The sequence below is a fragment of the Cydia strobilella genome, chromosome 4 (assembly GCF_947568885.1).
Source record: "Cydia strobilella chromosome 4, ilCydStro3.1, whole genome shotgun sequence".
Lineage (NCBI taxonomy): Eukaryota > Metazoa > Arthropoda > Insecta > Lepidoptera > Tortricidae > Cydia > Cydia strobilella.
In genome coordinates, this window is record NC_086044.1 from 1,075,811 (window position 1) to 1,088,587 (window position 12,777).

General features: G+C 41.1%; 1 protein-coding gene across 1 annotated transcript; it reads right to left on the bottom strand.

The window, feature by feature from the left end:
* Positions 1-496: 496 nt before the first annotated feature.
* On the bottom strand, positions 497-8,594 carry LOC134740515 (plasmolipin). The gene is made up of 5 exons (XM_063673022.1): positions 8,392-8,594; positions 5,569-5,712; positions 4,132-4,229; positions 2,390-2,561; positions 497-722 (listed from the first exon to the last, which is right to left on the bottom strand). Exons 2-5 carry the CDS (start codon positions 5,701-5,703, stop codon positions 567-569), a joined length of 561 nt encoding a protein of 186 aa, XP_063529092.1. The 5' UTR covers positions 5,704-5,712; positions 8,392-8,594; the 3' UTR covers positions 497-566.
* Between the last annotated feature and the right edge of the window lie 4,183 nt (positions 8,595-12,777).

Sequence of the window (12,777 nt, forward strand, 5' to 3'; positions counted from 1 at the left end):
AGGGCTACCGTTTTTATGCTCACCAGGTGGCGCTACTGTAGATTAAGTCCAGAAAAACAGATCTCAAAATTCTTCTATGCTTATTTTTATAAAATCAATACGTTCTAATATACACAAAGGTATTTTATCGTCTAAATGTGTAATTTTTTCAACATGTTTAATTTTGCATATATTTTAGTTTGCACTTTTTTTAAACCACTAACATTTATTGAGCTATATGTTTGTTTACCATGATTAATTAAAGATGGACAAAGATTTACCACAAATTAATGAATAAGGAGTGAAAATTCCCGATACCATCAGCTCTTACCATGAGGTGATCCATCTGCTCGTTTGCCTCCTATTTCATAAAAAAAAAAAAAATGAAACCCCCAAAACTTATATGCATTTGACATTTTGAAAGACCTCCATGTACACTAGCGACCCCAGCGGCGAAAATAAATGCGGGGAGCCCTCATTGTCAAAGGATAGGTACACTGATACGCAGTGCCAATGAAATATGGTCAGTTTAGCAAATAATACATACTACTAGGACAGCTTACTCGTAACATATGCAGTGGAGTAGTTTAGTACCCTTCCCTGGGCGGAGTGGCGACGGTGACGGCCGCGGTGGTCTGCTTGGACACGACGCGCGAGCCCTGCGCGAGGCCGCCGGCGCGCGCGGCGCGGAACTTCATGAACGCGTCGATGGCGTACGCGAACATCGCTGCGTAGCCGAAGAACTGCACCGAAAAAAAAATCTGGTTGTTGTAACGAGAATTAGCCTCATGCATGAAGTTTATATTTGAACGAAATATATTTTATTCGGATGTTTGTTACCGTTATATCATGTTACAAATGCATTTCCGTTTTTAAATTACCATTTAATTACTTAAAATTATAAATAAAAATACAAAAATTTTGCCCGCGAAAAGCTAGTGAGCGAAACGCCACGTGACGTCACGCGTTCGACAGATTAGTGTCATTAGTAGCAAACGTCAGTTGGGCCGCCCAACGTGTGACGTCATCACGCTCTGTCGAATTCGCGCCAAAAATTATGAGCGTTTCAACCGCTCAAAAATTTTACAACATTTTAAATATTTTTTAATAAAATAATGTTAAGGTTTACAAAAGTATTTTTATCATTTCCGGTGTTCCAACGATAAAAATTATGAATCCAAAAATAAAAATAAATTCATGCATGGAGCTAATTCGGTAGACCCTACAATTTTTATCGTAGTATATGTGACAACTCTACAGATAGTAAACTCAAAACTATTATCATAGAGTAACTTATACGGAGTTATATCTATCTTTGCTATTATATTAACAAATTGATCATTGCCCGTTAGAAACGGATTGTAATCGCTTCAAATCAAATGGTTGGCTAAACAGAAAAAAAATGTTAGGAGAACGCAAAATTTGTTACAAGAACAAATTCCCATTTACAATACATTCTGGTAGTATTGTAAAAAATATTTTTTTCCGTGTGAAAGGAAATTGTACAAATTTCATACGATCCGATACGATCATTTATTGATAAAAAATATTTTTACACGTCATACTTAAAGCACAGGGCGGACACGCTATACATTAAATAAAACCGGCCAAGTGCGAGTCGGACTCGCGCACCGAGGGTTCCGTACTTTTTAGTCATCATCATTCGCTTGCCCTTGTCCCATTCACTTGGGGTAGGCGCAGCATGTCTTTTTCTTCCATACCTCCGTAATTTTTAGTATTTGTTGTTATAGCGGCAACAGAAATACATCATTAGTGAAAATTTCAACTGTCTAGCTATCACGGTTCATGAGATACAGCCTGGTGATAGACGGACAGACAGAGCGGAGTCTTAGTAATAGGGTCACATTTTTACCCTTTGGGTACGGAACCGTAGAAAGATGTCTTCAAAAACTATTTTATCATTTTATATATGATGATGATGATAAACGATGATCTTGTCTATGACTATCAACGATCATCGCCGATAGTGTAGAGGCATAAAATAAATAATAATAAAATAAAAATCGTTTATTTCAGATCTGCATTGATCCATAACGGTGTTAGTATATAAAAAAAAACCTAAAAACTATGTTAAGTATTAAATTAATTAATAATATTACAACTAATAGTGTTCGTTTGTCTATCTTGATCTGTTTATTGTTTCATTCTCAATTGCTCAAAGGTTGACTGGAAGAGATCCCTTATAGGGATAAGTCCGCCTTTGTACATTGTATATATTTATGTTCTTTTATTGTGTTTGTAATCTGTCTTATGTAATAAAGTGTTTACATACATACATACAACAACAAAAAAAAAAGAATGCGACATTTGATGAAACACTGCTGATGAAGACTATACAATCATGTCAATGATTGAACATATCTTGAATTCTGTTATTTTTGAAACTCACCGCGGCGGCAGAGTAGCCGGCGTTATCGTACACGGAGACGACCAGACTGGACGCCACTAAGTAGAAGAAGGCCCACAAGCCGCAGAACCCGAGCTCCATCCTCAGCCACGGGATTTTGTAGAATTTCTCCACAAGGTGGAACAGGTATAGGCCGAGTAGGATGCCGGTGAACCTGAACGAATTGATTCGTTAACTTCATTCTTGAAAAGCTTGTTAGGTTGGTTGACAACCAAAGTCAATAATAATAGTACATTTCACACGTGTTGTAAACGACGTTTTTTAATACAATTGCGAAAAAATAATAAATTAATATATCATTAGTAGAATCATACCACCAAACCAAACCAAAACCAAAAGTACCTATACAGCCCTTGATAGTTGAGCTGCCGCAGCCCGCGATACCTTCATACTCGTGCGCGCCCCGGCCGCGGCCGCCGCGGGCCCGGCGCGGGTTGGTCAACGACACCGAGGAGTAACGAGTGAGGCCCCAGTACCTGCTCAAGCTATACAGCCCTTGATACTTGAGCTGCCGCAGCCCGCGATACCTTCATACTCGTGCGCGCCCCGGCCGCGGCCGCCGCGGGCCCGGCGCGGGTTGCTCAACGACACCGAGGAGTAACGAGTGAGGCCCCAGTACCTGCTCAAGCTATACAGCCCTTGATACTTGAGCTGCCGCAGCCCGCGATACCTTCATACTCGTGCGCGCCCCGGCCGCGGCCGCCGCGGGCCCGGCGCGGGTTGCTCAACGACACCGAGGAGTAACGAGTGAGGCCCCAGTACCTGCTCAAGCTAAATTACATAAAAACTGCGTTTCGAAACTATAGTTTGGAACTAAAAAGTAAAAAGCACTAGTTCGAGAAATTGAGCTTCTCGCACGCTACGCAGCCACAAAAAGTACCACTTTTTGAGCAACTGTATTAAAAAAGAATAATTAAAGGAACCATAAAATCAGGTAACTACAGTCCTTAAGTACAACTATGATCCAGTTTTTAACGTTGATTCTTAACTAGCCTTCATGATTTGTACTCGTTACATTCGTTTTGGAACTTAGATACACTAATGCCCTTCCTATATTATAGAGGGTGGCTAAAAAATAAGTGCATTCCCGTTGCCAGGGAGGTTTTGGGATTATACTGAGTAACTTTTACCATGGGACAAACCACGAAATCGCAGCACAGGCATTAGTGCCTGATCTGCTATTAAATTTCACAAACGTCATCTCGATCACTTAAAAAAAATATATATAATACGAAATAAAAATAAAAGAGCTGCATTTCCGTGATCGTTATGACGAATACTATCGGATAAAAATATAATTTGCCTAACTTCAAAAAACTTTACCTACCCAATTGCAAACCCTATTGTAAGAATCAGTGCTGCAACAAAAACACGCACGCACGCGCGCGCTTACAAACCATAGACATAGTATAGTACTTATAGACATGAAACCGAGCGACCAGGGGTAAAAGAAGGATACATATTCATGTATTGACAGGTTAATTTTCTTTTTCTCTTTCACTTATAAATTTCGGTATTTCGCCATCGCCTCCTACCTATGCTCATGCTGCCATAACCCGACCATGAAAAAAAAACCCGGTCGGTGATAAGGACAAAGCATGGCACTATTTTCTCTTTCCTCTTATAGGAATCGCAATAAAACTATCTTTCTCTATCAAAGAGTGTCAGGCCCTTGTTACAAACACACACACACATACACATAAGTAGAGGCAATCAGCACATACCAGAAGGCGATCATAGAAATCCATGAGTAATATGAGCCGTATCCCCTGTACTGGTAGCGAGCGGCTTGCACGCTGATGAAACCCAGCAGGCTAGACACCTGGAAACATAATAGAGCCGGTTAAGTAAGCCAGTAAAGGGTTAAGTAGGTAAGTTTAGGTTTAAGATAAAGTTAAGTTACAGCTTACACAAACACAAAGGAGCCTCGTCTGCCAACAAACCACTGTGTGGTTTGGCAGAAGAACATATGTATTTAGTTGTATGTTAGAATTTTTTAATAAACGTTTTATTTATTTATTTATTTTTAATTTTTTCTTTCCGTCAGATTTTGACAAAATTTGGTAAGTATGAAGAGCTCCTCCTTTTGGGCGGAATCAACACGAAATCCCAACAAAAAAGTATGTAATTTTTTCGTCGAGTTACGAAATATACAGTCTGGCAAAAAAGAGTAGAAATTAAAATACAATTTCATAAATATTACAATATTCAAAATCTTGTAGTTTTTCTTACAGTGATTAGGAGATTAAGTGTCATATGAGCTATGTGAAAGAAGGACTATGGTATGGTAAAAAAATAACAAACTACTTAGTGGTTCTGTGAGTTGTAATCACAGCAAACCCTACGTAGAGCGGGTCGAACCTGATGTTGGTCTGCACCGCGGTGCTGGACGGGACCGTCCAAGGAGCCCCGCCTCTTGGTGGGGTTGACCAATAGATATAGAACAGTACTCACAACTTGAACCACTTTGAGTATGCCCGGCGCTGTCCGCACGTAGAGCGGGTCGAACCTGATGTTGGTCTGCACCGCGGTGCTGGACGGGACCGTCCAAGGAGCCCCGCCTCTTGGTGGGGTTGACCAATAGATATAGAACAGTACTCACAACTTGAACCACTTTGAGTATGCCCGGCGCTGTCCGCACGTAGAGCGGGTCGAACCTGATGTTGGTCTGCACCGTGGTGCTGGACGGGACCGTCTGAGGAACCCCGCCACTTGGTGTGGTTGACCAATAGATATAGAACAGTACTTACAACTTGAACCACTTTAAGTATGCCCGGCGCTGTCCGCACGTAGAGCGGGTCGAACCTGATGTTGGTCTGCACCGTGGTGCTGGACGGGACCGTCCGAGGAACCCCGCCACTTGGTGTGGTTGACCAATAGATATAGAACAGTACTTACAACTTGGACCACTTTGAGTATACCCGGCGCTGTCCGCACGTAGAGCGGGTCGAACCTGATGTTGGTCTGCACCGTGGTGCTGGACGGGACCGTCCGAGGAACCCCGCCACTTGGTGTGGTTGACTTGGACCACTTTGAGTATACCCGGCGCTGTCCGCACGTAGAGCGGGTCGAACCTGATGTTGGTCTGCAACGTGGTGCTGGACGGGACCGTCCGAGGAACCCCGCCACTTGGTGTGGTTGACCAATAGAACAGTACTTACAACTTGAACCACTTTGAGTATGCCCGGCGCTGTCCGCACGTAGAGCGGGTCGAACCTGATGTTGGTCTGCACCGTGGTGCTGGACGTGACCGTTGTGGTCGTCGTGTGCTGCCCGGGGAACCCCACCTCCGCCATCTTGGATTACTGGGAAAAAAGAAAAGTTCTATTAGTGGAAATCAAAATATTCATCCATTGATAAGGTGTGTAAAGTCTGAGATAAATTTGTGATTCGAATTTGACAGCTGATATAGATTGCGCAGTACGGCTTCGTTCGTACATTATTATTATTATTTAATACAAACAGGCATCTGATGCTGGTACGTCTAAATCGTAGTTCACTTAGCACGATTTCAAGGTTTTGGATAGTTTGTCAAGTCTATTTTTAAATTGGTTCACACTAAAGCTCTATCTATGTGCACACACGGCGGGAGCGGGCTTGTGAGCGTGCATGCGCGGGCGTGTGAGCGTGCGTGCGCGGGCGTGTGAGCGGGCTCGCGACGGCCCGCGGTGCAGTGTAAATGCTTGGCGGCGGATCCGAGATACGGCGCGATTCGGGAAATAAATTAGAGATTCACTACACCTTATGGCGGTTGGCGCTTACGCTATTAATAACGCCGCTCCAATTAATATAGGATGGCGCTTACCCGTGGGACGTCACATATCTTTACTGTTTCATATCTAGTGAATCTCTAAAGCCCTCGTTACACGGTCGCCGACAAGCCCCCATACCGTCTGACCTTGGTAAGTTTGTGTGAAATTTTGTTAATGACAACTGTCAACACGGTCCGTCCAGACAAGGCCACGCGGTCCGAGGGGCATGTCGGCGACCGCCTGGCAAGGGATTAATTCATTTCCCGAATCGCGCCGATAGTCTGTATTAAGATCCATTTGAGGGCGCGGGACCGGTCGTCCGCGGGCCTAAGCGGGCGTGCTCGGGTCGCAACCATAGATGGTAACTTTTGTTATAATTATGCCTCGACAACTACCAACTTAACAGTACTAACCTTTTTCTCGATCTTCAGTAAAATTAAATTAACTAAAAATAAAATCAACAATCTCACTAGTCACACAAACAAAGCACATGCTACAAACACTTTTGCCGAATGTTAACAATTGTTTTTTAACGATAAGCTATGAAACTCGATACACCTTGTGTTATTACGTATTCTGGCTGATTGATAAGCTACACTATTTGCTGACTCATTTTTACAGCGAATAAAATAATATTCATAATTAAATGTGTTTTTCGGATTCCTTGGTGTCATCGCTAGATATATAATCAAATTAAATAAAGCACAGATTGTACAGTCGCCATCAGATACATCGGAGCGGCCGAGGTGCTCAAATATATCTGAACACGCACTCTAGCGCCTTGACAATAGAGGCGTGTTCAGATATGTGTGAGCACCTTGGCCGCTTGCTCCCATATATCTGATGGCGACTGTACTTATTAAGTAAAGAATTTTACATTTTTGATAATGAAACTAGTAAATATTCTCAACAAATACGTTATTATAAGTTAAAATTAATATGGGCTAATCCAACTAGTTAGCACTAAGTTGGTACCAGTGGTTTTAAACGTTAGTAACTAGCCGTATCGCAGCCCGCAGGTCGCTCTTTCGGACACTCTCAACTGTCCATTGGTGGACCTTATGCCTTTTTAAATAAGGTACACCGATTAACAGTTGCTGTAATGTGTTGCTGTGTAGTTGCTGTAGTTGCTGAGCCACCTTCCCTTTCAATTAGTTTGTAAGCATTATCGTGTACTTTTATTATGTACCTATGTTACAACTTCTTGAATAAACGTCTTTTATTATTTATTATTATTAGTTAACAGTGGCGTAACTAGGAGGGGGGGGGGGGGCAGAGGAGGCAAGTGCCCCAGCATGATTCGACCCTGAACTGCTGTCAAACTTCGGTTTTGTTGGAAGTTTCCTTTCCGTACGGTAGTACTATTATTTATTCTGTGGTAGTAGTAGTAGACACTTTATTGCACAAAACAAATAAGTACATAACACAGAGAGAATACAGTAAATGTGTTCAAAGGCGAACTTATCCCCTTAAGGAACACAAGGGACTTAAGGGTGTTAACAGATTAGGGAGGTTTCCGGATTAAATTTTTTATGTTGAAAAATCACTTAATTTTGTGATTATTGAAGACAGTGCACCTCTACTGCGAGGGAGGCTCTACTGTATTTATGTTATCATTGTTATCAGCAACAAATGAGTGATTGCTGCTTGTGATTGTGAATTGATGCACATAAGAATTTACTATTGAAACAAAATATCCTTTTAATTCCTTAGTGACTCATAATTACTTGAAAATAATTTACTTCTAAAAATATGAATATAAAGTTCATAGCGATATAATCTGGTAGGTCAGGCACTGATTAAGATTACCAGTTTGGCGTATTATGTCATACCAAGCGAAAGTGTAAACAAACCTTGAAGTACTAAGTGAAAGTACCTATTAAAACTACAATTACCAGTCTTTTTCGTAGACAATATATTCTACAACAGTACAGAAAAAAACTACAGTATTAGTATTAAGTTTGTTCGAATGGCCAATGAATTTTATAGCCCGATCGTTATCAAACAAGTACAATAGCGGAACCAGTATCGCCATGCGCGATACTTACGCCCCGATTTTCATAAGTTTCACTCATCTATTTTAATATGTACCTATAAACTCCTAATTAAAAACTCCATTAGCTGTAATCGTCTAGGAGACAAGCTTGTCACCACTTAAAATAGCAATTGAAAGAATGAACTATCGACACGGGTAATAAACATGGGTTACTTTAATGTATTTCTCTAACTTACCTTAAGTTTGGACGGCTGAAATCGTTCACCTAAGCGTTTCTTGGTAGTTATATAAACTCACTATTCCACTAATACACCTAAACGCTTTACAAATTTGGGTGTAAATTAATATTTGTGACGAAACAAGCACAAATTGTGAAATTCGACTTGACGTTCCTGCCCCCCGCCGCGCCGGTCACCTCCCACGTACTGTCACAACTGTTATGTGTCATATTTTTTTTATTATTATTTATAGTTCGGATACAAGTATATCGGGTCAAGTATGTCTTTGGTTGCTGTAAAGGTTTCTACAGACGTTGCAACAAATGGCATGCGATTTTAGATAGTTGCTGACGAAGTTGCCGGCGTTGCCGCCTAATGCCGGCTACACACGTAACTATATATCGTAGCGATTTCAGACTGTGCAGATAAATCAAAGGTTCCTAGTGCCTCCACACGCCTCCGATACAGGGACCGGCCCGCTATCCCTTATCCGGGTTTTATAAGGGTATTGCATAAGGCTTAACTCACCATACCCTTTGCCAGACGAAACCCTTCATTTTGCTTTTAAAAACCCTTATATTTGTGTACACACATTTGTGTAATCGGTAGCCCAAATACCCTTACAAAACCCTTATCATCCGCTCACCAACACCTTGCATATTGCTTATAAGGGTTAGCCTTATAAAGGGCTTCCCTTTTAGCATATAAGCGTGCTAATTTAAGTCGTCTACCTTGTTCATAAAGCACACATTACTTCGAATCCGAGCGATCGTCGGCGGCGACGGCGGCGTTATTTGACTAGGCACGTATTTTCTTTCCTTTTCATACACTAGCGTAGATATATACTAATCCTGTCTCTTTCACGCAAAGGGAAACCTTTATAAAAAGCGCTTAAAGATAAGGGTAATTTTTGGTTAGCTTTTCGATAAGGGTTAGTCAAAGGTAGGGGTATGAATGGGCTTGCAGGTCAAAAGGGAAAGTCTTTCAATGTGTTAGCCGTGTTTAAGGGACGCCCATTGAAAGGGTTTTATCGCGGAAAGGGTTGTCCGGTCCCTGCTCCGATATCGTCGTCAATCGTCAGTTCTCCGCCGAAGCTCACGCAAGAAACATGTCATACATGTCGTCAAAGTTAAAATGGTCGTTAAGTTTTTTAAATTTTCTAATGTTCCGCGCAACTTTCTGATTATTTTCCTGTAATAAGAACCTTCTCCTGACAATAAACAAACACAAGACTAAAAGAATTTGCGAAATGAGGGCTAACGCGTATGAATTCGCCGCTAGGGGCGCTAGTGTAGATGGTGGTCTTTTCCATACTTCGAAGTGTCAAATGTCACTTGTCACTTCAATGACTGACAGCTGTTCTTTAGTCTTTTGGACCACCATCAACAGAGGCGCCAACTGGTGAGCAAAAAAACGATAGCCCTCATTGGTACAGCCGTTCACGCCTGATGCCGTGACCAAGGGAAGTAGGGATTCTTTTATATTTTTCATTAATTTACTCTTGAAGAATGAACGTGCGCACTCAAGCAAGCTACGTGAAGTACTGCCGAAATGAGCGATCGCCAATTCGCCATCCACACGTAACGATAAAACTGTGCAAACGCAACCGATAACGATTTATTTAATACTTGCTTTGCCCGCGACTTCGTCTGCGTGGACTTAGTAACAGCAGCTAAAGTAGCGCCTGGAAAAAATCTCATAGCAATAATTCAATTTGAGCATATGCACACAAATTAGCAGGCACTTCATTAATTATCTCAATTCCACCCCGCTTTTTACTTTCTTAAGGGATGATTTTCGGGATAAAAACTATCCTATGTCCTTCTCAGAGACTCAACCTATCTTTATGCCTTATTTCATCTAAATCGATTCAGCGGTTTAAGCGTGAAGAGGGAACACACAGACAGAAAGACAGACAGACAGACTTTCGCATTTATAATATTAGTATGGATATGGATAAATAGCAACTGCTACCGATGAACGATAATCGACACAGATTTGTCATACACACGGTAAATAAATTTGCGCATAGCGGACTGCACAGATTAATCGCTACGCACTGTGTCGCTACGATATAGTTACGTGTGTAGCCGGCATTACGCGCCATAGAGGTACAATAATAGTAATGATAAAAAATCAATGTCTATGTGTCCACACTTTTTTTTTCACATGACATTTCGGAAAATGTTCAAAATTTAAAGTACCAAAATTTAATCGAATTTAAACTATCGTGAGACATATTAACTTAACTAACATAGCATAGCATAGCGAGTGACTAAAAACACGTAAGTGAAACCGCTATGTTAGTTAAGTACCAAAATTTATTTAAAAATGAATAAAAAAATATCAAAAGGTAATATTTTTATCTTAGAATAATACTTATTTGCATTGTAAAACTTACCGCGATAGTTACACATGAAATAAAACTATGGAATCGGATTATATCGCGTATATTGAATTTATTATACATCCCGACGTTTCCAACCCTTTATATAGACCGCGGGCCAGGAACAGATTTCCATGACTAAAAAACTCGTATAGTGGTTAACGGCTATGTATGATGAACCCTCGTGAACGTCAGCTGCCGCTCCGTTGGTGGGTTGAGGAATGGCAGCCACCGAAACGCGTAACACGGTCTTTCCACCGCGATACATATTATACGTTACATCTTACGTAGTATCAAAGATAGATATAACTTTGGTAGTATCTTCTTACTTAGTATAGGAGTTTGTGCATTTATTCATTCAGTTTCACTTTTTTTAAAGGCGCGGATATACATTAGGGTCGTTTCAGACACATACCAATAAAATTTAAGATCGGATTGTATGTTTTTAGATTTTTTTAGTTTAGGGTTCTCATCTAGTATCACCACGTAAAATATAAAAACACTTACAAAACATTGCAAAAAATATATACACATTAGAAAAAAACCTAACTTAGGGTGCTGCCGGCAGCGGGGCAGGGCCCAAGCTGCCGGTGGTCAGGGCCGCAGAGAGAGGAACCGGCGGACTATCCACGCCGTGACCAAGATCACCGCCTTCTGCATCTGACCCTTGATCCAACCACCTAGCGAAAGTCTCAAGATGTTGGTCGAGACTTCGTTATGAGACCGTTCGCTGAAACGACTATCGGGACAATGATCGTCGAATCAACATCCCACATGGCGGTTATCTCGTGAGCCAAGTCTATAGGTACTTACTGGACTTGTCCTTCTCGGCTTTCACGAGATTTCGGTTGTTCGTCATCATAACTTCGTCCGCAATTGCACAGGCAAAACCCTCGGTTTCTCCGAAGAGGTCCCCGAATCGTAACCAGTTCACCGACGCGAGCAGGTCTACGGGTCGGGTCCCGTGAGGGCCTTGTATAAACGCCCGTGTAGCACCTTACTCTCCCATACTGCCCTGCGGCCCGCAGTACTTTGTACCACAGGTTTGTGCCAGTTCTCGTTTGCGAAGGAGAGCGGCGTGAAGTTCCTGTCCACTGCCACCACATTGTTATATCATTATATCTAGGTCGAAAATCAGTGAAGTGCCCTCTAGTGCTTAATAATAGAACTACGTAGTTTCCATGCGTCTCTAACAGGGAAAAAATAATAATACTAAGCTTGTGTACATTGTAGTTTATAATACTTCCGCTAGATGGCTGTACCTATTTTATACCAAGTGGCGCCATCTGTACGTAATAAACTACTAAAAACAATTTGACGCATAACTAACGAACTAATTTTTGCAGGTAATCAAAGATGGCGTTTTCAATAATACGAGACAATAAAAAGTGTTCACAAATCTTTCATTGTAAAGGTATGATGGTTTCTTTAAAGATGGCACCATACCATTGGCCTATGCTCGTGGAGATGGCGACACTTTTTGACATTTAACTGCGTAATAGATGGATACAGTCTAAGGAAAAAACGTGCCTTTAAAAGCATTTAAAAGCGTATAAGATCTGATCTCATCCATATTAATTCGTGATCTCATCCGCCAAAGTATACTCTCAGGAAATTTCCCATAATGGGAATAATACCCTGGCCAAAATAAAATATTTTTTACAATAAAACGTTTAATCAACAAAAACGATACAAATCATCATAGTGTAATCACAGGGTCACTATTAGAGTTAGACAATACTATTACTTATTCTGTGGTTAGACCAAGAAGTCTCCAGAGATTTTGACAGCACACGCAGTGCCAGTGTTATTTATACGTCATAATTTCATAGAAGTTTGACGTTTAAAATAACACCTGCTCTGCGTGTGCTGTCAAAATATCTGCAAACTTTTCTTGGTTTGACTAAGCAATTAAGCAACTTAAAATATTTAATGGCTCCCTACATATATTTTTAATATGAAGAAGATTGTTAACTAAGGGATGATAGGAACCCATTTCTGACAAGATATTTGGGCCA

What these genes read in the sequence shown, in the direction of transcription:
- LOC134740515 (XM_063673022.1), bottom strand. Translation starts at nt 5,703, where the DNA reads ATGGCGGAGGTGGGGTTCCCCGGGCAGCACACGACGACCACAACGGTC. An exon ending in TACTCAAAGTGGTTCAAGTT is followed by an intron (nt 4,230 to 5,568) that starts GTAAGTACTGTT and finishes TTATGTTTCCAG; the next exon opens with GTGTCTAGCCTGCTGGGTTT. An exon ending in ATTTCTATGATCGCCTTCTG is followed by an intron (nt 2,562 to 4,131) that starts GTATGTGCTGAT and finishes CAATTCGTTCAG; the next exon opens with GTTCACCGGCATCCTACTCG.